Below are 26,980 nucleotides of genomic sequence, written 5' to 3'. Positions count from 1 at the left end.
AAGTACTATATTGCTGTTTGGCTGTATATTTACTGCAGCATTCTGTAATTTATAGTGCATTGCGGTAAAATGTTTGGGGAGGGGGACAGAATCGCTGGCTCATTAGCATCTTTGGAGGCTTGCCATATAAGTGGCTATATTTGTTGCACCCGTTAGTGAGAATGCTGTACCAATTCAAGTGATATGTGATAATGCCCCTATAATAATGTAAAAACATATAGGGGACAGGTTAGAGTGATAATAACTCCTAAACTGTTTACGTTGAGTATTAAGCCATGTACAAATACAGGGTATGTTGAAGACCTATCTATTGTTAACTACAGCAATGTTCCTATTAACGGTAACAAAAACATTTTACTTGCTGTGACTGAGATACACTACATGGCCAAAAGTATGTGGACACGCCTTCAAATTAGTGGATTTAGCTATTTCAGCGACACCGAGTATATAAAATCAAGCACACAGCCATGCATTCTCCATAGACAAACATTGGCAGTAGAATGGCCTTACTGAAGAGCTCAGTGACGTTCAACGTGGCACTGTCACAGTGCCACCTTTACAACAAGTCAGTTCATCAAATTTCTGCCCTGCTAGGGCTGCCTCTTTCAACTGTAAGTGCTGTTATTGTGAAGTGGAAACATCTAGGAGCAACAACGGCTCAGCCACGAAGTGGTGGGCCACACAAGCTCACAGAGCAGGACCGCCGATTGCTGAAGCACGTGGCGCATAAAAATCGTCTATCCTCGGTTGTAACACTCACTAACGAGTTCCAAACTGCCTTTGGAAGCAACGTGCATATCTGTCAGACATCCTTCCTTCATCCTGACGAAGAGGATGAGAGGTTGGTTAGATAGTGTGTCGCACTCCGCCCTTCATCAGTCAGACATCCCTCCTTCATCCTGACGAAGAGGATGAAAGGATGGTTAGATAGTGTGTCGCTCTCCGTCCTTCATCAGTCAGACATCCCTCCTTCATCCTGACGAAGAGGATGAAAGGATGGTTAGATAGTGTGTCGCTCTCCGTCCTTCATCAGTCAGACATCCCTCCTTCATCCTGACGAAGAGGATGAAAGGATGGTTAGATAGTGTGTCGCTCTCCGTCCTTCATCAGTCAGACATCCCTCCTTCATCCTGACGAAGAGGATGAAAGGATGGTTAGATAGTGTGTCGCTCTCCGTCCTTCACCAGTCAGACATCCCTCCTTCATCCTGACGAAGAGGATGAAAGGATGGTTAGATAGTGTGTCGCTCTCCGTCCTTCATCAGTCAGACATCCCTCCTTCATCCTGACGAAGAGGATGAAAGGATGGTTAGATAGTGTGTCGCTCTCCGTCCTTCAACAGTCAGACATCCCTCCTTCAGTCGTTTTATCTCCTCTGTGTCGGCACATTCTTTCCGTGCCTAATTCACTTCAATACAAAATACTGTTCAACACACACACACACACACACACACACACACACACACACACACACACACACACACACACACACACACACACACACACACACACACACACACACACACACACACACACACACACACACACATTCTTTCCGTGCCTAATTCACTTCAATACAAAATACTGTTCAACACACACACACACACACACACACACACACACACACACACACACACACACACACACATTCTTTCCGTGCCTAATTCACTTCAATACAAAATACTGTTCAACACACACACACACACACACACACACACACACACACACACACACACACACACACACACACACATCCTCTCTGTGCCTATTTCGAGTCGTGTCACTGTCTCTGTACCCAGAAGGGGCATTATTATGACAAATTTCTAACTGAGTTTTGTTGGTTTTAATGTAATTGATCTCAGTTCTGATTTCATCCAATAAGTCCTTTCTCTGTGCTCTTGTGACGGGGGATATGTTGGCTAGGAAACGTAAGTTATAGTAATAGCTAAAAGAATACTCCCAGGTCGACAAAAAAATAGTACAAAACTGCAAAAGAGGCACGTATGTGAGATTCACTTGAATAAATCACAGACTACCTTCATCTTTTTAATATGCACCTTAATCCTGCCGTGTAATAAAAAGGATCACCTTTGATTAATCATTGAAATCCCATTTAAGAGTTTGGTCAGAACAAGTAAAAAGTATTGTTCTATCGCTAAGAGATATGAACAGATTAAATTATTCATCTAGGTCTAGGCCTACTTTTAACTTTTAAATTCTAACTATTTTTGGCAGCACTATTTCTACAGGTCTTATAGCACAGTAACTAACAGTGTTATAATCTATGTAATTACACTGTAAATGGTTAGTAATAATATGTAGGTATTATTGTCATGCCACGGGGTAACACGTTACATTAAGTTGCCCCTTATTACTATGTAACTACACAGTAATAACTGTAGTAAAAACCCTGGTAACAACATCACTTATTACACAATTGCAACAAGGACTGTGTAATCACACATCCCACTTGCTGAAGGTTATTCCACATGTTCTTGTTTCCACTATGTCACCACTGTTTTGCAATTAACAGTTTGAAAGTCACCTGTTAATGACCATGTTAATAACGCCAGCCAAATTGTGACCCTCTTACATGTACCCAGGGTTGATACCATCTTGCCCTAATAGGCTAGTAGCTGGCAACAACAATTGTAACAAGGCAGATTGTTTTCTAATTGGTCATTTCCATGTTCTAACCTGGCCCAAAGGGTATATTCAATCAAATGATATGTAACGACAATGTTGTTCAAATGGATACACTTGTATTTATAATGTACACACTCCGGAGTAAACAACTTAATGTACAGTGAAATAATGTTTTAATTACTATGTAGTTACAATGTAACAACCCTTTTGGAGAAACATGGTTAACCAGGAGAAATGCGGAGACGGGATAATATTAGGTAGAGTATAGCGCTCTTAGTTACATTGTACTTACAGTATAACAATATTTAACCGCATGTTATTACAATCTTGTTACAAATTATATACATGTATTTACAGTGTAATTTAATGTAAAATGAAAACGTATTAATTGCTATGTAATTACAATGTAACCATCGTTGCAGTACTGGGAGCAATAAGGAGACAGGAGAAAATGTTCTGTTTGACTTTTCTTTAATGGGTTAAATAAAGATGAATATTCAAAGCATTCAAATTCATTTCCTTGTTTCAGACTCATAACAATAACTACTTTAGTGAGTAAAATGTACAAACTCAGGGTCGCTAAGCTAGCTAATATTCCCCCATGCATTCATTCACATGTAACAACAGAAACATGCAATAATTTCAACAATTTTACGAGTTACAGTTCATATAAGGAAATAATTCAATTTAAATATATTTATTAGACCCTAATCTATGGATTTCACATGACTGGGCAGGGGCGGAGCCATGGGTGGGCATAGGCCTACCCACTGGGGAGACAGGCACACCCGCTTGGGAGCCAGGCCCAGCCAATCAAAATGAGTTTTTCCCCACAAAAGGGCTTTATTACAGACAGATATACTCCTCAGTTTCATCAGCTGTCCGGGTGACTGGTCTCCGACCATCCCACAGGTGACGAAGCCGGATGTGGAGGTCTTGAGCTGGCGTGGTTACATGTGGTCTGTGGTTGTGAGGCCGGTTGGATATACTGTCAAATTCTCTAAAACAACGTTAGCGGTGGCTTATGGTACATTCAATTCTCTGTCAACAGCTCTGGTGGACATTCCTGCAGTCAGCATGCCAATTGCATGCATTGTGTTGTGTGACAAAACTACATTTTAGAGTGGCCTTTTATTTTCCCCAGCACAAGGTGCACCTGTGTAATGATCATGCTGTTTAATCAGCTTCTTGATATGCCACAGCTGTCAGGTGGATGGATTACCTTGGCAAAGGGAGAAATACTCACTAACAAAGATGTAAACAAATTTGTGCTCAAAATTTGAGAAAAAATATTTTATTTTGCGGACGGAAAATTTCTGGGATCTTTACATGTTGCGTTTATATTTTTGTTCAGTAAAGGTAGCCTACCCGCACTGTATCTGCAAGCTGTTGGCTACAGCGTATATGCCAAGACAAGAGTGGGCACATTTGCTATATAACACAACAGTTTTTGTGACAAAACCATCAGTTGAGTTGAAAATGCGATTGAAACCAATTAATCTTGTATTTTTCATTCGGTACATGGGAATTTAATAGCAAAAGTTATTTTATATACGCTACGTCATCACACACAGCTTTCTGCAAAGAGTCAGTTCAATGGAAACACATCTCTGCTGGAATAAGTTTCAGCAGTTGGATGTGTAATTACACAGTCCTTGTTCTAGACGTGTTTATGACTGATCCTGCTAAACCCTATTACCATATAATAGCATAGTAATACTACATTGTTACTACGTTGTGACTATGGTTTTACTACGTTGTTACTACGTTGTTAATATGTTGTTACTACGTTGTTACTACGTTGTTACATGTTGTTAGTACATCGTTACTACGTTGTTATCTTGTTGTTGCTACATTGTTACTAAGTTGTCACTATGTTGTTACTATGTTGTTACTTTGTTGTTACTTTGTTGTTACTACGTTGTTACTACGTTGTTACCTTGGTGTTACTGTGTTGTTACTGTGTTGTTACCTCGTTGTTACTGTGTTGTCACTGTGTTGTTACCTTGTTGTTGCTGTGTTGTTACTGTGTTGTTATTGTGTTGTTACCTTGGTGTTACTGTGTTGTTACTGTGTTGTTACCTCGTTGTTACTGTGTTGTCACTGTGTTGTTACCTTGTTGTTGCTGTGTTGTTACTGTGTTGTTATTGTGTTGTTACCTTGTTGTTACTATGTTGTTACTATGTTGTTACTTTGTTGTTACTTTGTTGTCACTGTGTTGTTACTGTGTTGTTACCTCGTTGTCACTGTGTTGTCACTGTGTTGTCACTGTGTTGTTACCTTGGTGTTACTGTGTTGTTACTGTGTTGTTACCTCGTTGTTACTGTGTTGTCACTGTGTTGTTACCTTGTTGTTGCTGTGTTGTTACTGTGTTGTTACCTTGTTGTTGCTGTGTTGTTACTGTGTTGTTACTGTGTTGTTACTGTGTTGTTACCTTGGTGTTACTGTGTTGTTACTGTGTTGTTACCTCGTTGTCACTGTGTTGTCACTGTGTTGTTACTGTGTTGTTACCATGTTGTTACTGTGTTGTTACCTTGTTGTCACTGTGTTGTTACTACGGTGTTACTGTGTTGTTACCTTGTTGTTACTGTGTTGTCACTGTGTTGTTACTATGTTGTTACTGTGTTGTTACCTTGTTGTCACTGTGTTGTTACTATGTTGTTACCTTGTTGTCACTGTGTTGTTACTATGTTGTTACTGTGTTGTCACTGTGTTGTTACTACGGTGTTACTGTGTTGTTACTGTGTTGTTACTGTGTTGTTACTGTGTTGTTACCTTGTTGTTACTGTGTTGTCACTGTGTTTTTACTGTGTTGTTACCTTGTTGTTACTGTGTTGTCACTGTGTTGTTACTACTGTGTTGTCACTGTGTTGTTACTGTGTTGTTACCTTGTTGTTACTGTGTTGTCACTGTGTTGTTACTGTGTTGTTACCTTGTTGTTACTGTGTTGTCACTGTGTTTTTACTGTGTTGTTACTGTGTTGTTACCTTGTTGTTACTGTGTTGTCACTGTGTTGTTACTGTGTTGTTACTGTGTTGTCACTGTGTTGTTACTGTGTTGTTACCTTGTTGTTACTGTGTTGTCACTGTGTTGTTACTGTGTTGTTACCTTGTTGTTACTGTGTTGTCACTGTGTTTTTACTGTGTTGTTACTGTGTTGTTACCTTGTTGTTACCTTGTTGTCACTGTGTTGTTACTGTGTTGTTACTGTGTTGTCACTGTGTTGTTACTGTGTTGTTACCTTGTTGTTACTGTGTTGTTACTGTGTTGTCACTGTGTTGTTACCTTGTTGTTACTGTGTTGTCACTGTGTTGTTACTGTGTTGTTACTGTGTTGTCACTGTGTTGTTACTGTGTTGTTACTGTGTTGTTACCTTGTTGTTACTGTGTTTTTACTGTGTTGTTACTGTGTTGTTACCTTGTTGTTACTGTGTTGTTACTGTGTTGTTACTGTGTTGTTACTGTGTTGTCACTGTGTTGTTACTGTGTTGTTACCTTGTTGTTACTGTGTTGTTACCTTGTTGTTACTGTGTTGTCACTGTGTTGTTACTGTGTTGTTACCTTGTTGTTACTGTGTTGTCACTGTGTTGTTACTGTGTTGTTACTGTGTTGTTACTGTGTTGTTACTGCGGTGTTACTGTGTTGTTACTATGGTGTTACTGTGTTGTTACTTTGTTGTTACCTTGTTGTTACTGTGTTGTCACTGTGTTGTTACTGTGTTGTTACCTTGTTGTTACTGTGTTGTCACTGTGTTTTTACTGTGTTGTTACTGTGTTGTTACCTTGTTGTTACCTTGTTGTTACTGTGTTGTTACTGTGTTGTTACTGTGTTGTTACCTTGTTGTTACTGTGTTGTTACTGTGTTGCCACTGTGTTGTTACTACGGTGTTACTGTGTTGTTACTGTGTTGTTACCTTGTTGTTACTGTGTTGTTACTGTGCTGTTACTATGGTGTTACTGTGTTGTTACTGTGTTGTCACTGTGTTGTTACTGTGTTGTTACCTTGTTGTTACTGTGTTGTGACCTTGTTGTTACTGTGTTGTTACTGTGTTGTCACTGTGTTGTTACTGTGTTGTTACTGTGTTGTTACCTTGTTGTTACTGTGTTGTCACTGTGATGTTACTACATTGTTACTACGTTTTTATCTTGTTGTTACTACATTATTATTATATTGTTACGACGTTGTTACTATGTTCTTACTACAGCTATTACTGTGTAGTTGCACAGTAATAGGGGGCAACTTAATGTAGTTTTACAAACCGCGATCATATCAAGGACCATTCATCCCATCATCCATAACCCAGGCAGCGAGTGTAGGTCAAGTGGTGTCTCTGTCTGTCTCTTAGAGACAGATGAATCTTCACCGTTACAGTGGAGGTTAATGATATGGTGAATGGGTCACTGGTCCAACTCCCTTACCTAACTTCCCCCTCAATTTATGTGTCTCTCTATTCCCATCCCATCCCTCCCTCCCTCATTGCTTTCTTTTTCTCACCTCCCTCCCTATCCTCAATCTCCTCTCCCTCTCCCATTTGTCCCTCTTTCCCATCCCCTTGCCTCTCTCTCTCTTTCTCTCTCTCTCTCCCTCCCTCTCTCCTTTTGTAGGAGTGCTGTGGCTGTGTATCGTGGCAGAGTGTCTTTATATTCTCCTCCTGGCCACCGGAGGCATCCTCATGTCCATAGAGGCATGTCACTTAGGAAACGTCATCAACGGACTGAAACTCAACGCCTTTGCTGCCATGTTCACTGTCCTGTCAGGTAACAACACTTTACATGCTCTCTTATGTGTGAGTCAGTCAGTTTTCTCCTCTCCTCATTATTCCTCTCAGGTAGAAAAGTGTTTCGTTTGTTTGTTTGTTGCTGATTGGGACTACAGAAACCCTGCAGATCAACAAGGTCTTCACACTGGCAGCTTTAGGCAGCTTTACTCAGTGAGGGGCCTTAAAACTTCTTCAGGCTGCAAGCCCGACATCGGGATCAATATGACAACAGCCTGTCCAAGTGCAGAGCGCGAAATTCAAAATCTATTTTTGTAAAATATTTAACTTTCACACATTAACAAGTCCAATACAGCATTTGAAAGATAAACATCTTGTCAATCCAGCCAACATGTCCGATTTTTTAAATGTTTTACAGAGAAAACACCACATATTTATGTTAGGTCACCACCAAATAAAAAAAGACAGAAAGACATTTTTCACAGCACAAGTAGGCTGCATTTAGCATGCACAAGCCAACCTAACTAACCTAGAACCAACCTAAATAACCTAGAAAAAACTACCTCAGATGACAGTCCTATAACATGTTACACAATAAATCTATGTTTTGTTCAAAAAAAATGCATATTTTAGCTATAAATCAGTTTTACATTACTGCTACCATCATAGCTACAGTAAGAAATCGCACGGGAGTAGCCAGAGAAAATACAGACACCAACGTCAACTACCTTATTACACTTCAGAAAACATTTCAGAGAAATATATGGTGGATAGCTAATGAAAGAGAAAGATCTTGTGAATACAGACAATATTTCAGATTCTTTAAATGTTTTACAGCGAAAACACCACATATATTCATGTTAGCTCACCACCAAATACAAAAAGAGAGACAGATATTTTTCACAGCACCGGTAGCATGCAGCTAGCATGCAGCTAGCATGCAAAGCCAACCTAACTAACCTAGAACTAACCTAAATAACCTAGAAAAAACTCCCTCAGATGACAGTCCTATAACATGTTACACAATAAATCTATGTTTTGTTCAAAAAAAATGCATATTTTAGCTATAAATCAGTTTTACATTACTGCTACCATCATAGCTACAGTAAGAAATCGCACGGCAGTAGCCAGAGAAAACAGACACCAACGTCTACTTCTAATTTCACATCAGAAAAGATTTCAGAAAAATATATGGTGGATAGCTAATGAAAGAGAAAGATCTTGTGAATACAGACAATATTTCCGATTTCTGAAGTGTTTTACAGCGAAAACACAATATATCGTTATATTAGCTTACTACAATAGCTAACACACAGCAGCATTGATTCTAGTCAAACGCTAGCGATAGCACAGTTCGACAGATATATGAAAAAGCATCCCAAATTGGGTCCTTATCTTTGTTGATTTTCCATCAGAATGTTCTCCAAAGGGTCCTTTGTTCAGAACCGTGTTCATTTGGACCTAGAACGAACGATGTCCCTGTTGAATTAGCATGACACACTGGCCATGCCATGCTAACCTCTCCGTCTTGACAAAATTCTTGCGTCGCATCACGTCTAAAGTCCAGAATAAATTTCAATAATATAATTAAAGTATATTGAAAAAACATACTTTAGGATGATTTTGTGACATGTATCAAAGAAAATCGAAGCTGGAGGTCATATTCACCTATAACGAGTGTTTTCCAGGAGCGCGGTCCAGTTCCTACTTCGCGCCCAGAAAAAATTATAAAGTGCGCACTTATCACTCAAAGAGGTTCCTTTCAGTCCCTGACAGAGATAATCAAGTCCTTTTTTCTCTCACTTCCGCATGACAACCAGGGGAAGATGTGTGACGTGTTTGTACAGTCCCAAGTGCCAAGGCCTTTTATAGAGAGTATCTTGAAGAGAGACATAGCTTCTTGGAAAATTCACTTTTTCCAGAAAATGGGCTGTAAAAAGAGTTATGTTTCACTTAGAGAAATAATTAAACCTGTTTTAGAAACTAGAAGGTGTTTTATATCCAAAGGTAATAAATAATATGCATATTGTACGAGCAAGAATTGAGTACGAGGCCGTTTGAAATGGGCACCTTTTTTCTGGCTACTCAATAATTTCCCTTGCAGCCATAACAGGTTAAAACAGTGACTTATCCATGGAACACTGCTCACTGCTGTCTGTGGGTCTGCAGACTGGACTTGAAGTCTACTCTTCCATGTATACTATGAGGCGTTGTCTTTTTCAGACAGCTTGTCGAGTTTTATCTGGATCAGTATTCATCTGGTCCTGTCATCTGAGTTTTTCTGCAGACACAATACTTCAGTGTTCTGTTGGCTATGTGATGGTTTAGATGTTCTGTTGGCTATGTGATGGTCTCTGTGTTTTGTTGGCTATGTGATGGTCTCTGTGTTTTGTTGGCTATGTGATGGTTTAGATGTTCTGTTGGCTAAGTGATGGTCTAGGTGTTCTGTTGGCTATGTGGTGGTTTAGATGTTCTGTTGACTACGTGATGGTCTAGGTGTTCTGTTGGCTAAGTGATGGTCTAGGTCTTGGCTGTCTCCAAACCTCTTGGCTGTCTCCTAACCTCTTGGCTGTCTCCTAACCTCTTGGCTGTCATCCCAACCTCTTGGCTGTCATCCCAACCTCTTGGCTGTCATCCCAACCTCTTGGCTGTCATCCCAACCTCTTGGCAGTCTCCAAACCTCTTGGCTGTCTCCAAACCTCTTGTCTTGCATCCAGGTCATTTGCGGTCGTTTGGCACTCGTCTGATGTTGGTCATTCAATTTTTCAATTTTGTTCTTGATGAAGGCATTAACAGTGACCTCAGAAATCCACAAAATGTACCATCGAACTGAACTGTGAAACATAACGGGGATATTTTCATCAGTAATGTTTTTCTGAAATGGGGGTCATCAGCAATTACTACTGTAGGTAGAATTTGGTTCGCAGATATAAACCAAGAGTAAAAAATGAAATGGCAGAAAACGTTTGGTTTTATGATCCCCATTAATGGTATGGATGACCTCAAATCAACCACTGATTTCACTGGCATGTAAAAACAGTAAAACTGTACTCAAATGAACATAGTCTCATCTCACAGGAGGTATTCTGTCCTGCCTACAGTCTCATCTCACAGGAGTTATCCTGTCCTGCCTACAGTCTCATCTCACAGGAGTTATCCTGTCCTGCCTACAGTCTCATCTCACAGGAGTTATCCTGTCCTGCCTACAGTCTCATCTCACAGGAGTTATCCTGTCCTGCCTACAGTCTCATCTCACAGGAGTTATCCTGTCCTGCCTACAGTCTCATCTCACAGGAGTTATCCTGTCCTGCCTACAGTCTCATCTCACAGGAGTTATCCTGTCCTGCCTACAGTCTCATCTCACAGGAGTTATCCTGTCCTGCCTACAGTCTCATCTCACAGGAGTTATCCATCTATACCCACATATATACCCACATCCATACCCACATTTATACCCACATCTATACCCACATCTATACCCACATCCATACCCACATCTATACCCACATCCATACCCACATCCATACCCACATTTATACCCACATCCATACCCACATCTATACCAATCATCTATACCCACATCTATACCCAGATATATACCCACATCTATACCCACATCTATACCCACATCTATACCCACATATATACCCACATCTATACCCACATCCATACCCACATCTATACCCACATCTATACCCAGATATATACCCACATCTATACCCACATCCATACCCACAGCTATACCCACAGCTATACCCAGATATATCCCCACATCCATACCCACATATATACCCATATATCTACCCACATCTATACCCACATCTATACCCACATCTATACCCACATGTATACCCACATCTATACCAATAATCTATACCCACATCCATACCCACATCTATACCCACATATATACCCACATCTATACCCACATATATACCCACATCTATACCCACATCTATACCAATAATCTATACCCACATCCATACCCACATCTATACCCACATCTATACCCACATCTATACCCACATCTATACCCACATCTATACCCACATCTATACCCACATCTATACCCACATCTATACCCACATCTATACCCACATATATACCCACATCTATACCCACATCTATACCCACATATATACCCACATCTATACCAATAATCTATACCCACATCCATACCCACATCTATACCCACATCTATACCCACATCTCTACCCACATCTATACCCACATATATACCCACATCTATACCCACATATCTACCCACATCTCTACCCACATCTCTACCCACATCTACACCCACATATATACCCACATCTATACCCACATCTCTACCCACATCTCTACCCACATCTATACCCACATCTATACCCACATCTATACCCACATATATACCCACATCTATACCCACCTATATACCCACATCTATACCCACATCTATACCAATAATCTATACCCACATCCATACCCACATCTATACCCACATCTATACCCACATCTATACCCACATATATACCCACATCTATACCCACATATATACCCACATCTATACCCACATATATACCCACATCTATACCCACATCTATACCCACATCTATACCCACATATATACCCACATCTATACCCACATATATACCCACATCTATACCCACATCTATACCCACATATATACCCACATCTATACCCACATCTATACCCACATCTATACCCACATCCATACCCACATCTATACCCACATCTATACCCACATATATACCCACATCTATACCCACATCTATACCCACATCTATACCCACATCTATACCCACATATATACCCACATCTATACCCACATCTATACCCACATATATACCCACATCTATACCAATAATCTATACCCACATCCATACCCACATCTATACCCACATCTATACCCACATATATACCCACATCTCTACCCACATCTATACCCACATATATACCCACATCTATACCCACATATCTACCCACATCTCTACCCACATCTCTACCCACATCTACACCCACATATATACCCACATCTATACCCACATCTCTACCCACATCTATACCCACATCTATACCAATAATCTATACCCACATCTATACCCACATATATACCCACATCTATACCCACCTATATACCCACATCTATACCCACATCTATACCAATAATCTATACCCACATCCATACCCACATCTATACCCACATCTATACCCACATATATACCCACATCTATACCCACATATATACCCACATCTATACCCACATCTATACCCACATCTATACCCACATATATACCCACATCTATACCCACATCTATACCCACATCTATACCCACATATATACCCACATCTATACCCACATATATACCCACATCTATACCCACATCTATACCCACATATATACCCACATCTATACCCACATCTATACCAATAATCTATACCCACATCCATACCCACATCTATACCCACATCTATACCCACATATATACCCACATCTATACCCACATCTATGCCCACATCTATACCCACATCTATACCCACATCTATACCCACATATATACCCACATCTATACCCACATCTATACCAATAATCTATACCCACATTTTTACCCACATCTATACCCACATATATACCCACATCTATACCCACATCTATACCCACATCTATACCCACATATATAGCCACATCTATACCCACATCTATACCCAGATATATCCCCACATCTATACCCACATTTATACCCACATATCTACCCACATCTATACCCACATCCATACCCACATCTATACCCAGATATATCCCCACATCTATACCCAGATATATCCCCACATCTATACCCACATCTATACCCAGATATATCCCCACATCTATACCCAGGTATATCCCCACATCTATACCCACATCCATACCCACATCTCTACCCACATATATACCCACATATCTACCCATATCTCTACCCACATCTCTACCCACATCTATACCCACATCTATACCCACATCTATACCCACATCTATACCCAGATATATCCCCACATCTATACCCACATATATACCCACATATCTACCCACATCTATACCCACATCCATACCCACATCTATACCCAGATATATCCCCACATCTATACCCACATCTATACCCACATCTATACCCACATATATAGCCACATCTATACCCACATCTATACCCACATCTATACCCAGATATATCCCCACATCTATACCCACATTTATACCCACATATCTACCCACATCTATACCCACATCCATACCCACATCTATACCCAGATATATCCCCACATCTATACCCAGATATATCCCCACATCTATACCCACATCTATACCCAGATATATACCCACATCTATACCCAGATATATCCCCACATCTATACCCACATCTATACCCACATCTATACCCACATCTATACCCACATCCATACCCACATCTATACCCACATATATATCCACAGCTATACCCACATCTATACCCAGAGATATCCCCACATCTATACCCACATCTATACCCACATCTATACCCAGATATATCCCCACATCTATACCCACATCCATACCCATACCCACATCCATGCCCACATCTATACCCACATCTATACCCAGATATATCCCCACATCTATACCCAGGTATATCCCCACATCTATACCCACATCCATACCCACATCTCTACCCACATATATACCCACATATCTACCCACATCTCTACCCACATCTCTACCCACATCTATACCCACATCTATACCCACATCTATACCCACATCTATACCCACATCCATACCCACATCTATACCCAGATATATCCCCACATCTATACCCACATATATACCCACATATCTACCCACATCTATACCCACATCCATACCCACATCTATACCCAGATATATCCCCACATCTATACACACATCTATACCCACATCTATACCCAGATATATCCCCACATCTATACCCACATCTATACCCAGATATATACCCGCATCCATACCCACATCCATGCCCACATCTATACCCACATCTATACCCAGATATATCCCCACATCTATACCCACATCCATACCCACATCTCTACCCACATATATACCCACATATCTACCCACATCTCTACCCACATCTCTACCCACATCTATACCCACATATATCCCCACATCTATACACACATCTATACACACATCTATACACACATCTACATCAGGAGACGTGGAGGAGGCCGTAGGAGGGCAACAACCCAGCAGCAGGACCGCTACCTCCGCCTTTGTGCAAGGAGGAGCACTGCCAGAGCCCTGCAAAATGACCTCCAGCAGACCACAAATGTGCATGTGTCTGCTCAAACGGTCAGAAACAGACTCCATGAGGGTGGTATGAGGGCCCGACGTCCACAGGTGGGGGTTGTGCTTACAGCCCAACACCGTGCAGGACGTTTGGCATTTGCCAGAGAACACCAAGATTGGCAAATTCGACACTGGCGCCCTGTGCTCTTCACAGATGAAAGCAGGTTCACACTGAGGACATGTGACAGACGTGACAGAGTCTGGAGACGCCGTGGAGAACGTTCTGCTGCCTGCAACATCCTCCAGCATGACCGGTTTGGCGGTGGGTCAGTCATGGTGTGGGGTGGCATTTCTTTGGGGGGCCGCACAGCCCTCCATGTGCTCGCCAGAGGTAGCCTGACTGCCATTAGGTACCGAGATGAGATCCTCAGACCCCTTGTGAGACCATATGCTGGTGCGGTTGGCCCTGGGTTCCTCCTAATGCAAGACAATGCTAGACCTCATGTGGCTGGAGTGTGTCAGCAGTTCCTGCAAGAGGAAGGCATTGATGCTATGGACTGGCCCGCCCGTTCCCCAGACCTGAATCCAATTGAGCACATCTGGGACATCATGTCTCGCTCCATCCACCAACGCCATGTTGCACCACAGACTGTCCAGGAGTTGGCGGATGCTTTAGTCCAGGTCTGGGAGGAGATCCCTCAGGAGACCATCCGCCACCTCATCAGGAGCATGCCCAGGCGTTGTAGGGAGGTCATACAGGCACGTGGAGGCCACACACACTACTGAGCCTCATTTTTACTTGTTTTAAGGACATTACATCAAAGTTGGATCAGCCTGTAGTGTGGTTTTCCACTTTAATTTTGAGTGTGACTCCAAATCCAGAACCCCATTGGTTGATAAATTTGATTTCCATTGATAATTTTTGTGTGATTTTGTTGTCAGCACATTCAACTATGTAAAGAAAAAAGTATTTAATAAGAATATTTCATTCATTCAGATCTAGGATGTGTTATTTTAGTGTTCCCTTTATTTTTTTTGAGCAGTGTATATATATATATGTATTTATTTTGTAGAAGTAATCTCCCGGCCTAGAGAAAGAGGGTCGGCCGCCAGTTGCCAATCTCTGATCCAAATGAATCAGTAAGAGGGTTTACCTTTGTGACTGTTTTTATTGTGTTCATCTAGGTTATAGAGAAGCAGTTTACCTAGCTCAGCATCTTGTTGTAATGGTTTCTACAGGAATGCTAGAGGCCAGAGAATAGAGAAACCCTTATTAAACTAATTGATCGTGGGTTGTATGGAGAGAGGGAGAGAGAGAGGGAGAGAGGGAGAGAGAGAGAGAGAGATGGGGATGGTCTTTGTTTTAGCACAAACAGCCCATATGGGTGATTAATTTCATGCTTTACCATTACCAAGAAGAGAACAGCTAAGTTTTACAGAGGAAAGATAAGGTGGTGTGCAAGTAGAGGTGCTGCCTGAAGGAAGTTCTGAATGTAGGTGACGGGGTAGGCACAATGTCTCTCCTCTATGGTGAGTCCTGTGCCTTCCCTTTGCATTCCTTACCTTAGTCTTAGTGTAACGCCATAGGGGCTTCACCTGGCTCTCCATACACATACAGACAGATGGAAACGACAGGGGAGCAGAATTATCTAATGTCCAAAATCCGAAATGCTTGATGTGGAATGAACTCCAATCAAACACTGCCACTGAAAAGCATATTATTAAATCTGTGGGAAACGTATCATGACCGACCGGCTCGATTCGGTCTTATGTAGCAAAATTTGAAATGGTGGATTTTGGGTAAAAGTAGAGACTCAGAGCTACAAAATGGTATATCATACACTACAGTTGAGGAACAATGGGAAAGTCATTCTGCTTTGAAAGTTGATAAACTTGTAACCTCACTTTTGAGAAAGCTCTTCTTCGTCTACACCCATTCAGCATCGTTCACACCCTCTTGGGCCTTAGCCCCACCCATCTCTTTAAGGATTCACATGTACTAAACAACCAAAGATTTCAAGACTAAAGACTGGTTTATACTACGGATGTGTTCGTACATTTTATCTGGAGTGCCAGAGTGTGCTCTGGGCGGTCGTAAACTGAGAGCGTTGTCAGATTGTGCATTCGTAAATTCAGAGCGTTTCGCTCTCGGAGCGTTCAGAGGATGCTCTGGCCGAGGAGTAGGGTTGATCCGAGCGTTCTGACCTAACAACAGCAGTCAAGCACCCAAGCTAACAGGCTAACGTTGGCTAGCTTGCTACTGTAGCTACTTCCAGACATAAATGAGAAAACACCTCACTCTGTCCATTTTACTCGCCCTAGCAGAGCTGGTTAGGCTGTTTTCATGTTATATAGAGTGTTGGTGACTGTAACTGTGCTGCTGGCAACAATTTAATTACGCAGTTTTGCCAAGGTTTACTAACACTGGCCATATTCAACGGGTGTTGAATGTTCGTAAATGTGTCAGTTATTCTGCGCTCTGGCTCACAGACGAGTGCTATGAAATCGGACTAGATAGCCAGAGCGAATTTACCATCTACGTCAATCGTCAGTTGTCGCAGTGACATCATGAACATTCTATTGAAATGGGTACTTGCATCGTGGAGTCTTTATTAAAGACATGTAGCTAGCTAGCTAAACAATGAACCATAATCCCAACTCATGATGTTACTACCCTGAACGAATCTGCAGGTAGCTAACCAACCAGGTTCAATGTTAGCTAGCTAACAGTAGGCAATGACTAGCAATTACAAATGGCTCTCTGAGATACGAATAATATTACTACACAGATCATACACGTAACGTTAGCTAGCGAGCCAGCAGTACACTTTAACTTGAAATGAAAATGACTTTCTGACAAAATTGGAAACGTGTAATATCTGAAAATGTAGCTAGCTACAAAAAAATGCATTTTGATCAAATAAACGAAACAAGTTTACGTTCAAATGGCTCTCCTGTGAAGTAGCGACGTGCGGCATACGCCTAGTTTCCTGAAACGAGTCACATATGACCAACATCAGCAGAATTCCAGTGCTGACTCTGTCAAGGAAAGCTAGGTACACCATACAAGGCTCTTCATGCTAAGTGTGTGGATTTGGACTGAAGCTCCGGTAGTTTGTAAAGAGGATATCTGACATGATTGATTAACATATGTAGAAATATGCTGAGAATTAACATGAGAGTGAATGGGAGGAGGGGGATGCTGAGAGCGAACACGTTCTCTGCTGCTATCAGCTCTGCTCTTGTTCAGTCTGAGATTTGGGGGGCTTAACCACTAATCGGATTGGCACAGAGTCTGTTTGTTATTCCTCATGTTTTTTCTGTTCCCTCACTTTTTTGGGAGTGATGAAAGTCTGAGGAGATCCCTTGCTTCGGCAGTCATGTTACTAGCCAGCCGGAAATAGAGAGGGAGAGCGGGAGAGAGAGAGAGAGAGAGAGATGTGAATAGGACAGAGAAAGATGTGAGAGAGAGAGGGGAAAGGACAGAGAAAGAGATGTGTGTGTAAGAGAGAGAGGGGAAAGGACAGAGAGAGATGTGAGAGAGAGAGGGGAAAGGTCAGAGAGAGAGAGTAGGAGAAATAGAAAGAGAGAGAGAGATGTAGGAGAAACAGCGAGAGAGAGAGAAAGAGTGATGTGGGAGAAAGAGAGATAAAGATTTCATGAGCTGAAATGAAAGATCACAGAAATTTCTCTCAAATGTTGTGCAAAAATGTATTTACGTCCTTGTTAGTGAGCATTTCTCCTTTGTCAATATAATCCATCCACCTGACAGGTGTGGAATATCAAGAAGATGATAATTGCATAATAATTACAATAAAAAGACGCTCTAAAATGTGCGGTTTTGTCACACGACACAATGCCACAGATGTCCAAAATTTTGAGGGAGCGTGCAATTAGCATGCTGACTGCAAGAATGTCCACCAGAGCTGTTGCCAGAGAATTTAATGTTCATTTCTCTAACATATGCCGCTTCCAACGTCATTTTAGAGAATTTGGCAGTACGTTCAACCGGCCTCACAACCGTAGACCACGTGTAACTACGCCAGCCCATGAACTCCACATCCGGCTTCTTCACCTGCGTGATCATCTGAGACCAGCCACCCAGACAGTTGATGAAACTGAGGACTATTTCTGTCTGTCATAAAGACCATTTGTGGGGGGAAAAAACTAATTCTGATTGTCTGGGCCTGGCTCCCCAGTAGGTGGACCTGGCTCTTAAGTAGGTGGGCCTATGCCCTCCCAGGCCCAGCCATGGCTGTGCCCCTGCCCAGGCATGTAAAATCCATAGATTAGGGCCGAATTAATTTATTTCAATTGACTGATTTTCTGACATTGACTGATCAACTGTAACTCAATAAAATCTTTGAAATTGTCACATGTTGCATTTATATTTTTGTTCAGTATTTGTCTCACAAGTTGTGACAGCACAGGACAGCACAGTACCGTATATTACAGTACACATTACAGTAAAGAAAAGTAGAGTACAGTACAATACAGTAGAGTAAAGTACAATACAGTAGAGTACAGTACAATACAGTAGAGTACAATACAATACAGTAGAGTACAATACAACATAGTAGAGTGCAGTACAATACAGTAGAGTACTGTACAATACAGTAGAGTACAATACAACATAGTAGAGTGCAGTACAATACAGTAGAGTACTGTACAATACAGTAGAGTACAATACAACATAGTAGAGTGCAGTACAATACAGTAGAGTACTGTACAATAAAGAAAAGTAAAATATAGTGTACTGTATTATACCCTACTTTACTCTAATGTACTCTACTGAACTATACTGTACTGTACTGTACTGAACTAAACTGTACTGCACTCTACTGAATTAAACTATACCGTACTCTAATGTACTCTACTGAACTAAACTGTACTGTAGTGCACTCTACTGAATTAAACTATACCGTACTCTAATGTACTCTACTGAACTAAACTGTACTGTAGTGCACTCTACTGAATTAAACTATACCGTACTCTAATGTACTCTACTGAATTAAACTATACCGTACTCTAATGTACTCTACTGAACTAAACTGTACTGCACTCTACTGAATTAAACTATACCGTACTCTAATCTACACTACTGAATAAAACTCTACTGTCCTGTACCATACCATACCGTGCTGTACTGTACTCTAGTCTGCTCTACTGTGATGTTAAAACTTCTGAAACAACCTACAGGACGGTAGCTCTCCAGGAGAGCCGTGGCCAAGACATTTATGATTAGTTCAGATTTGAATCTGTTCCGAACAAATCTGAACTTGTTTTTTGAGGCGGAGCTCTATAGAATAATACCCAGCGTGCGTTGCAAGTGTTTGTTTTTCATTGGTATTTGGAAAATACATATTTTCACCTTTCATTCAGCACTTAAAATGCACCTGATTTCAATGTCTGGAAAAGACATTTAAAATAAACTCAGCAAAAAAAGAAACATCCCTTTTTCAGGAACCTGTCTTTAAAAGATAATTCGTAAAAATCCAAATAACTTCACTGATCTTCATTGTAAAGGGTTTAAACACTGTTTCCCATGCTTGTTCAATGACCCATAAACAATTAATGAACATGCACCTGTGGAACGGTCGTTACGACACTAACAGCTTACAGACGGTAGGCAATTAAGGTCACAGTTATGAAAACTTGGGACACTAAAGAGGCCTTTCTACTGACTCTGAAAAACACCAAAATAAAGATGCCCAGGGTCCCTGCTCATCTGTGTGAACTTACCTTAGGCATGCTGCAAGGAGGCATGAGGACTGCAGATTTGGCCAGGGCAATAAATTGCAATGTCCGTACTGTGAGACGTCTAAGACAGCGCTACAGGGAGACAGGACGGACAGCTGATCGTCCTCGCAGTGGCAGACCACATGTAACAACACCTGCACAGGATCGGTACATCCGAACATCACACCTGCGGGACAGGTACAGGATGGCAACAACAACTGCCCGAGTTACACCAGGAACGCACAATCCCTCCATCAGTGCTCAGATTGTCCGCAATAACCTGAGAGAGGCTGGACTGAGGGCTTGTAGGCCTGTTGTAAGGCACGTCCTCACCAAACATCACCGGCAACAACGTCACCTATGGGCACAAACCCACCATCGCTGGACCAGACAGGACTGGCAAAAAGTGCTCTTCACTGACAAGTCGTGGTTTTGTCTCACCAGGGGTGATGGTCGGATTCGCGTTCATCGTCGAAGGAATGAGCGTTACACCAAGGCCTGTACTTGGGACCGGGATCGATTTGGAGGTGGATGGTCCATCATGGTCAGGGGCAGTATGCATCACAGCATCACCGGACTGAGCTTGTTGTCATTGCAGGCAATCTCAACGCTGTGCGTTACAGGGAAGACATCATCCTCCCTCATATGGTACCCTTCCTGCAGGCTCATCCTGACATGACCCTCCAGCATGACAATGCCACCAGCCATACTGCTCGTTCTGTGCGTGATTTCCTGCAAGACAGGAATGTCAGTGTTCTGCCATGGCCAGCGAAGAGCCCGGATCTCAATCCCATTGAGCATGTCTGGGATCTGTTGGATCGGAGGGTGAGGGCTAGGGCCATTCCCCCCAGAAATGTCGGGGAACTTGCAGGTGCCTTGGTGGAAGAGTGGGGTAACATCTCACAGAGAGAACTGGCAAATCTGGTGCAGTCCATGACGAGGAGATGCACTGCAGTACTTAATGCAGCTGGTGGCCACACCAGATACTGACTGTTACTTTTGATTTTGACCCTCCCTTTGTTCAGGGACACATTGTTCCATTTCTGTTAGTCACATGTCTGTGGAATTTGTTCAGTTTATGTCTCAGTTGTTCAATCTTGTTATGCTCATACAAATATTTACACATGTAAATAAACGCAGTTGACATTTTGCTGAGTTTAAGTATTTTCAACTTCGTTTTTATTACTGGGATGATTGTCAGAGAGGGGGGAGAATGAGAGAATTTGGCAAAGAGGGAGAGATTTGAGGTTTTGGCAGAGAGACGAAAAGAGTGCAGAAAAACAGCTGCAAGTTAGCCAGTAGTCCAGTTGAGTCCAGTCCCCTACGCTGGCATAACTCTTCTCAGGTTAGCTCAGTGCTGTTTTCAGTGGTTTCCATGTCGAGGAAAGCTGCTACAGAGGGAGCAGGCTTTTGTTCCAGTCCAGCACTAACACAGAGGATTCAACAAATCATCTCATCATCAAGAAGTTTAGGATTAAGATTAGGGATTAGATTAAAGATTAGTGTAGCTGAATGTGGGATGGAAGAAATGGCAGCACACCCTGTAGGTGTGGAGGACTACAGTGGTTATCGTGACATTATAGCTCAACACTGTCACCCTGTGGTGGAAAATAGAACTCACCCACTTGTCTATAATGCTCCTTTCTACAGCACTAGACTCGTTTAACTTCTCTTGACTTTCCAGGTCTGCTTGGCATGGTGGCCCACATGATGTTCACCACAGCCTTTCAGCTGACAGTCAGTCTGGGGCCAGAGGACTGGAAGCCTCAGTCATGGGACTACAGCTGGTCATACATGTAAGCACACACACACACACACACACACACACACACACACACACACACACACACACACACACACACACACACACACACACACACACACACACACACACACACACACACACACACACACACACAGAGATTCTATGCTCTATAGGCTGTATGGGGTGGTGGTGGGGGGTCCGTCACCTCAGGTTGGAAGACCATACTTCTCATAGATATTTTTTTTTCAGAATTTGTTACACATTTTCTTCATTCACTCTGTGTCTACCATTTCCTTCCTTCTTCTTCTCTAGCCTGGCGTGGAGCTCGTTCACAGCCTGCATGGTGTCCTCGGTCACCATCATCAATCGCTACACCAAGACCATCCTGGAGTTCAAACACAAGCGCAGGAACGTCCAGAAGAACCTGAAGATCAAGCAGAATCTACTTGAGCTGGACTCTGGACCAGGGGTTGGGGTGGGACACGTCGGACACGGGGGTCATGTGGAGCAAGTGTGGGACATGTACATCAGCTCGGTGCCCAACACGGCAGAGGAACTACTGGATCTCTCCAGTAATGGCAGGAAGCTGTCCAACGCGTCAGTGTTCCTGGACTTGAATGATCTGCCAGATCCGATAAGAGAGGAGTACTTCTGAGAGAAGACTAGGGGACTGACCAAGGAACACACAAATACACATATACAAACGCTAACACATACATACATACATACACACACACACACACACACACACACACACACACACACACACACACACACACACACACACACACACACACACACACACACACACACACACACACACACACACACACACACACACACACACACACACACACACAGTTCTTTCCAAACCAAGACAGTATCCCACCAGAGACAATATATTCCACCTCTTGTTTGAGGTACCTCCTGCACCCCCCCTCCACTGCCGCTTGGCTCAGTGATGTGCTCTTACTGTTCAGGGTGCTCCTGCCCTGACAACACTTCAATATGGGTTTCAGTCACTGTTTTCCTTTATTAAGTATCTAGTAACTATGTTTAAGGGTTTATTTGTTGCAGTATTACATGTATGCATTGGTTTGCTGAAGCTGTGCTTTTGTGTGTCTGTGTGTGTGTATGTGTGTGAGCGTGAATTTTATGTTTAAAACTCCTCATTTGCCTTTTCTACTGAGGACATAACACTAAGAGAGAGATATGTTCCTACAGCATACCTCTGTGGAAACACTGTTGAGCTGATGCCACATTGAGACACAGCTTTGATATACTTCAATAGAATGACACAGAGACATTTCCTCTCCTCTGGAATGATTTCCGACATGCACCCAGTTTACAAACCAAATTGCATTAGCAACAGTGACTTAATGTTAGAGGAAATCCAACTCCAAGTTCCCCTGACGTTCCAAGCTGAAGTAGAGATGTGTAGAGGATGAGAGAGAGATATATGTATATAGAGAGAGAGAGATAGACAGACAGACAGACAGACAGACAATACAGTAAAAAAGCATAGAAATGGACAAAGTAAATCATTTTATTTATTTTCAGGGGTTTCTGCAGCAACCTCAGCACCCCTACTTCCCACGGCTTTGGAAATGGAAAGGCAGAGAGGACGGATAGAGGAGGGATGGAAAGACGAGAGATGGATAGAGGAGAGATGGATAGAGGAGGGATGGATAGAGGAGGGATGGATAGAGGAGGGATGGATAGAGGAGAGATGGATAGAGGAGGGATGGATAGAGGAGAGATGGATAGAGGAGGGATGGATAGAGGAGAGATGGATAGAGGAGAGATGGATAGAGGAGGGATGGATAGAGGAGGGATGGATAGAGGAGGGATGGATAGAGGAGAGATGGATAGAGGAGGGATGGATAGAGGAGGGATGGATAGAGGAGGGATGGATAGAGGAGAGATGGATAGAGGAGGGATGGATAGAGGAGGGATGGATAGAGGAGGGATGGATAGAGGAGAGATGGATAGAGGAGGGATGGATAGAGGAGAGATGGATAGAGGAGGGATGGATAGTGGAGAGATGGATAGAGGAGGGATGGATAGAGGATGATTAAGGGTCAAAATTGATCAATTCGGAAAGTGTGCTTTTAGAAAATAATCACACCCTTTGACTTATTCCACATTTTGGTGTGTTACAGCCTGAATTCAACATAGATTAAATATTTTTTTTCCCTCACCCATCTACACACAATATACCCTATAATGACAAAGTGAAAACATGTTTTTAAAAATGTTGGCAAATGTATTGAAAATGAAACAGTATTCACACCCCTGAGTCAATACTTTGTAGAAGCACCTTTGGCAGTGATTACAGCTGTGAGTCTTTCTGGGTAAGTTTCTAAGAGCTTTCCACACCTGTATTGTGCAACATTTAGCCAGCTCTGTCAAGTTGGTTGTTGATCGTTGCTAGACAACCATTTTCAGGTCTTGCCATAGATTTGCAAGTAGATTTAAGTCAAAACTGTAACTCGGCTTCTCAGGAACATTGACTGTCTCCTTGCTAAGCAGCTCCAGTGTAGATTTGGCCTTGTGTTTTAGGTTATTATCCTGTTGAAAGATGAATTCATTTCCCAGTGTCTGGTGGAAAGCAGACTGAACCAGGTTTTCCTCTAGGATGTTGTCTGTGCTTAGCTCCATTCCGTTTATGTTTTATCCTGAAAAACTCCCCCAGTCCTTAACGATTAGAACCATACTCATAACATGATGCTGTCACCACTATGCTAGAAAATATGGAGAGTGGTACTCAGTAATGTGTTGTATTGGATTTGCCCCAAAACATAACACTTTGTATTCAGGACTAAAGGTTAATTGACTTGCACATTTTATTGTGGTATTATTTTAGTGCGTTGTTGCAAACTGGCTTCCTCTTTTTCACTATGTCAATGAGGTTAGTACTGTGGACTAACTACAATATTGTTTATTCTATATTCTTCTATCACAGCCATTAACCTCTGTAACTGTTTTAAAGTCACCATTGGCCTCATGGTGAAATCCCTGAGCGGTTTCCTTCCTCTCTGGCAACTGAGTTAGGCAGGACGCCTGTATCTTTGTAGTGACTGGGTGTATTGATACACCATCCAAAGTGTAATTAATGACTTCACCATGCTCAAAGGGATATTCAATGACTGCTTTTCTAAATTATTTACCCATCTACCAATGGGTGCCCTTCTTTACAAGGCATTAGAAACCCCCCCTGGTCTTTGTGGTTGAATCTGTGTTTTAAATTCACTGCTCAACCTTACAATTATCTGTATGTGAGGGGTACAGAGATGAGGTAGTCATTTCAAAATCATGTTAAACACTATTATTGCACACAGAGTCCATGCAACTTATTATGTGACTTGTTAAACTTGTTAAGCAAATGTTTACTCCTGAACTTATTTAGGCTTGCCATAACAAAGGGGTTGAATACTTATTGACTCAAGACATTTCAGCTTTTAATTTTTTATTAATTTGTAAACATTTCAAAAAACATAATTCCACTTTGACATTATGGAGTATAGTGTGTAGGCCAGTGACAAAACAAATCTCAATTTAATCCATTTTAAATTCAGGCTGTAACACCACAAAATGTGGGAAAATATTGTGAATATTTTCTGAAGGCACTGATAGATAAAGGATGAGGGTGGAGATAATTGCCAGGCCGTGCTGAGTGCCTTTGATTCCAGCTGCTGTATTGTGATCAACTTCAAACAGCCTGCAGATGTGCTGAGAGGGAGACTCGCTGTTACAAAGTTACAAATGTTCTATTCCTATTGTCGTGTCTCTGACGAGACACAGGAGATTCCGTTATGACGCTCGTTTCTGTGCAAACGGCCGAAACCGTTATGATTTCCTGCTCTTTCTTTCCATGTGCACTGAGATGTATTGCTTTTATGAGAATTTCTAGGAATTTAAAATGTTTACTTGACAATTGTAGTGAAATACGGAAGACTACAGCTGTAAATGTCCTAGAATTGTATCCATTATAGACTTCAAGTTGAATGAACCAGCATCAAAGAAATGTATTTCAAAACAGTATTTAAGATACGTAGGATTTATACTTTCATAGTTAGTATAACTACCTGGCTTAAAGTTCATTTTGATGATGGATTTGTGTATATAATGTATATTGCGTTTTTTAAATGTATTTATTAACACTCAAATTCATTTATTTAATTTAAGTGTTGAAATAAGTGACTCTTTTAAAAAGTATTTCAATTTTTCCAGCCATGTTTAATTTCTTCTTCTTCGTGTGTTTCCAATACGTTTCAAGCTACATATGGTTATGCTCCTTTGTGTGTGTTGGTGTCAGATATTTATTTTCATGTCTTAAGTGCTATTTTGGTAACTTTCTGTGTGTGATTAATTGCAATGAGTAACTTAAATGATAGGAGTTATATGTTAAGTTGTACAGAATATTAATAATTTTATATCAAAGATACTCGGGCAAATTATGAAACATAAATTGAGTTGTTTAGTAACTTGTTTATTGCCAAATATAATTGTTTATATTGTTACGTACTAATAAGGTTCAGTGTTGATAACAGAAATAAAATTAGACATTTTTATACAGAGTCTAAACGCCTATATAACTCATAACAAACATTTTCATTTGATTATTATGAAGTATTTTTCAGATCTGGGTATGCAGTTAAACACGAGGGGACACAATAGTGTTGGGGATTTGATGATTGTGCAGTTCCTCTAATGGCCATTGGAGGGCAATGTTAACACATTTCTGTCACTATGGTGGTCTGCCTTATTGCTCACTGAGATCAATCAACTCAATATGCTTAAAGGCATTTTAATTAATTATATGAAGAGTGCC

The 26,980-nt window shown here is 41.5% G+C and overlaps 1 protein-coding gene across 1 annotated transcript in view; it reads left to right on the top strand.

Annotated features, from left to right (window-relative positions):
- LOC139569990 (germ cell-specific gene 1-like protein) overlaps nt 1-26,724 on the top strand; it is a 32,746-nt gene extending 6,022 nt beyond the window's left edge. The window contains exons 3-5 of the mRNA XM_071391406.1: nt 7,248-7,400; nt 22,066-22,177; nt 22,459-26,724. Coding sequence (XP_071247507.1) covers nt 7,248-7,400; nt 22,066-22,177; nt 22,459-22,801 — 608 coding nt within the window. The 3' untranslated portion in view covers nt 22,802-26,724. The remainder of the gene's footprint in view (nt 1-7,247; nt 7,401-22,065; nt 22,178-22,458) is intronic.
- The last annotated feature ends 256 nt before the right edge of the window (nt 26,725-26,980 follow it).

Source organism: Salvelinus alpinus, chromosome 3, assembly GCF_045679555.1.
Source record: "Salvelinus alpinus chromosome 3, SLU_Salpinus.1, whole genome shotgun sequence".
NCBI classification, from domain to species: Eukaryota; Metazoa; Chordata; class Actinopteri; order Salmoniformes; family Salmonidae; genus Salvelinus; species Salvelinus alpinus.
This window is presented reverse-complemented; position numbering and strand designations above follow the sequence as displayed.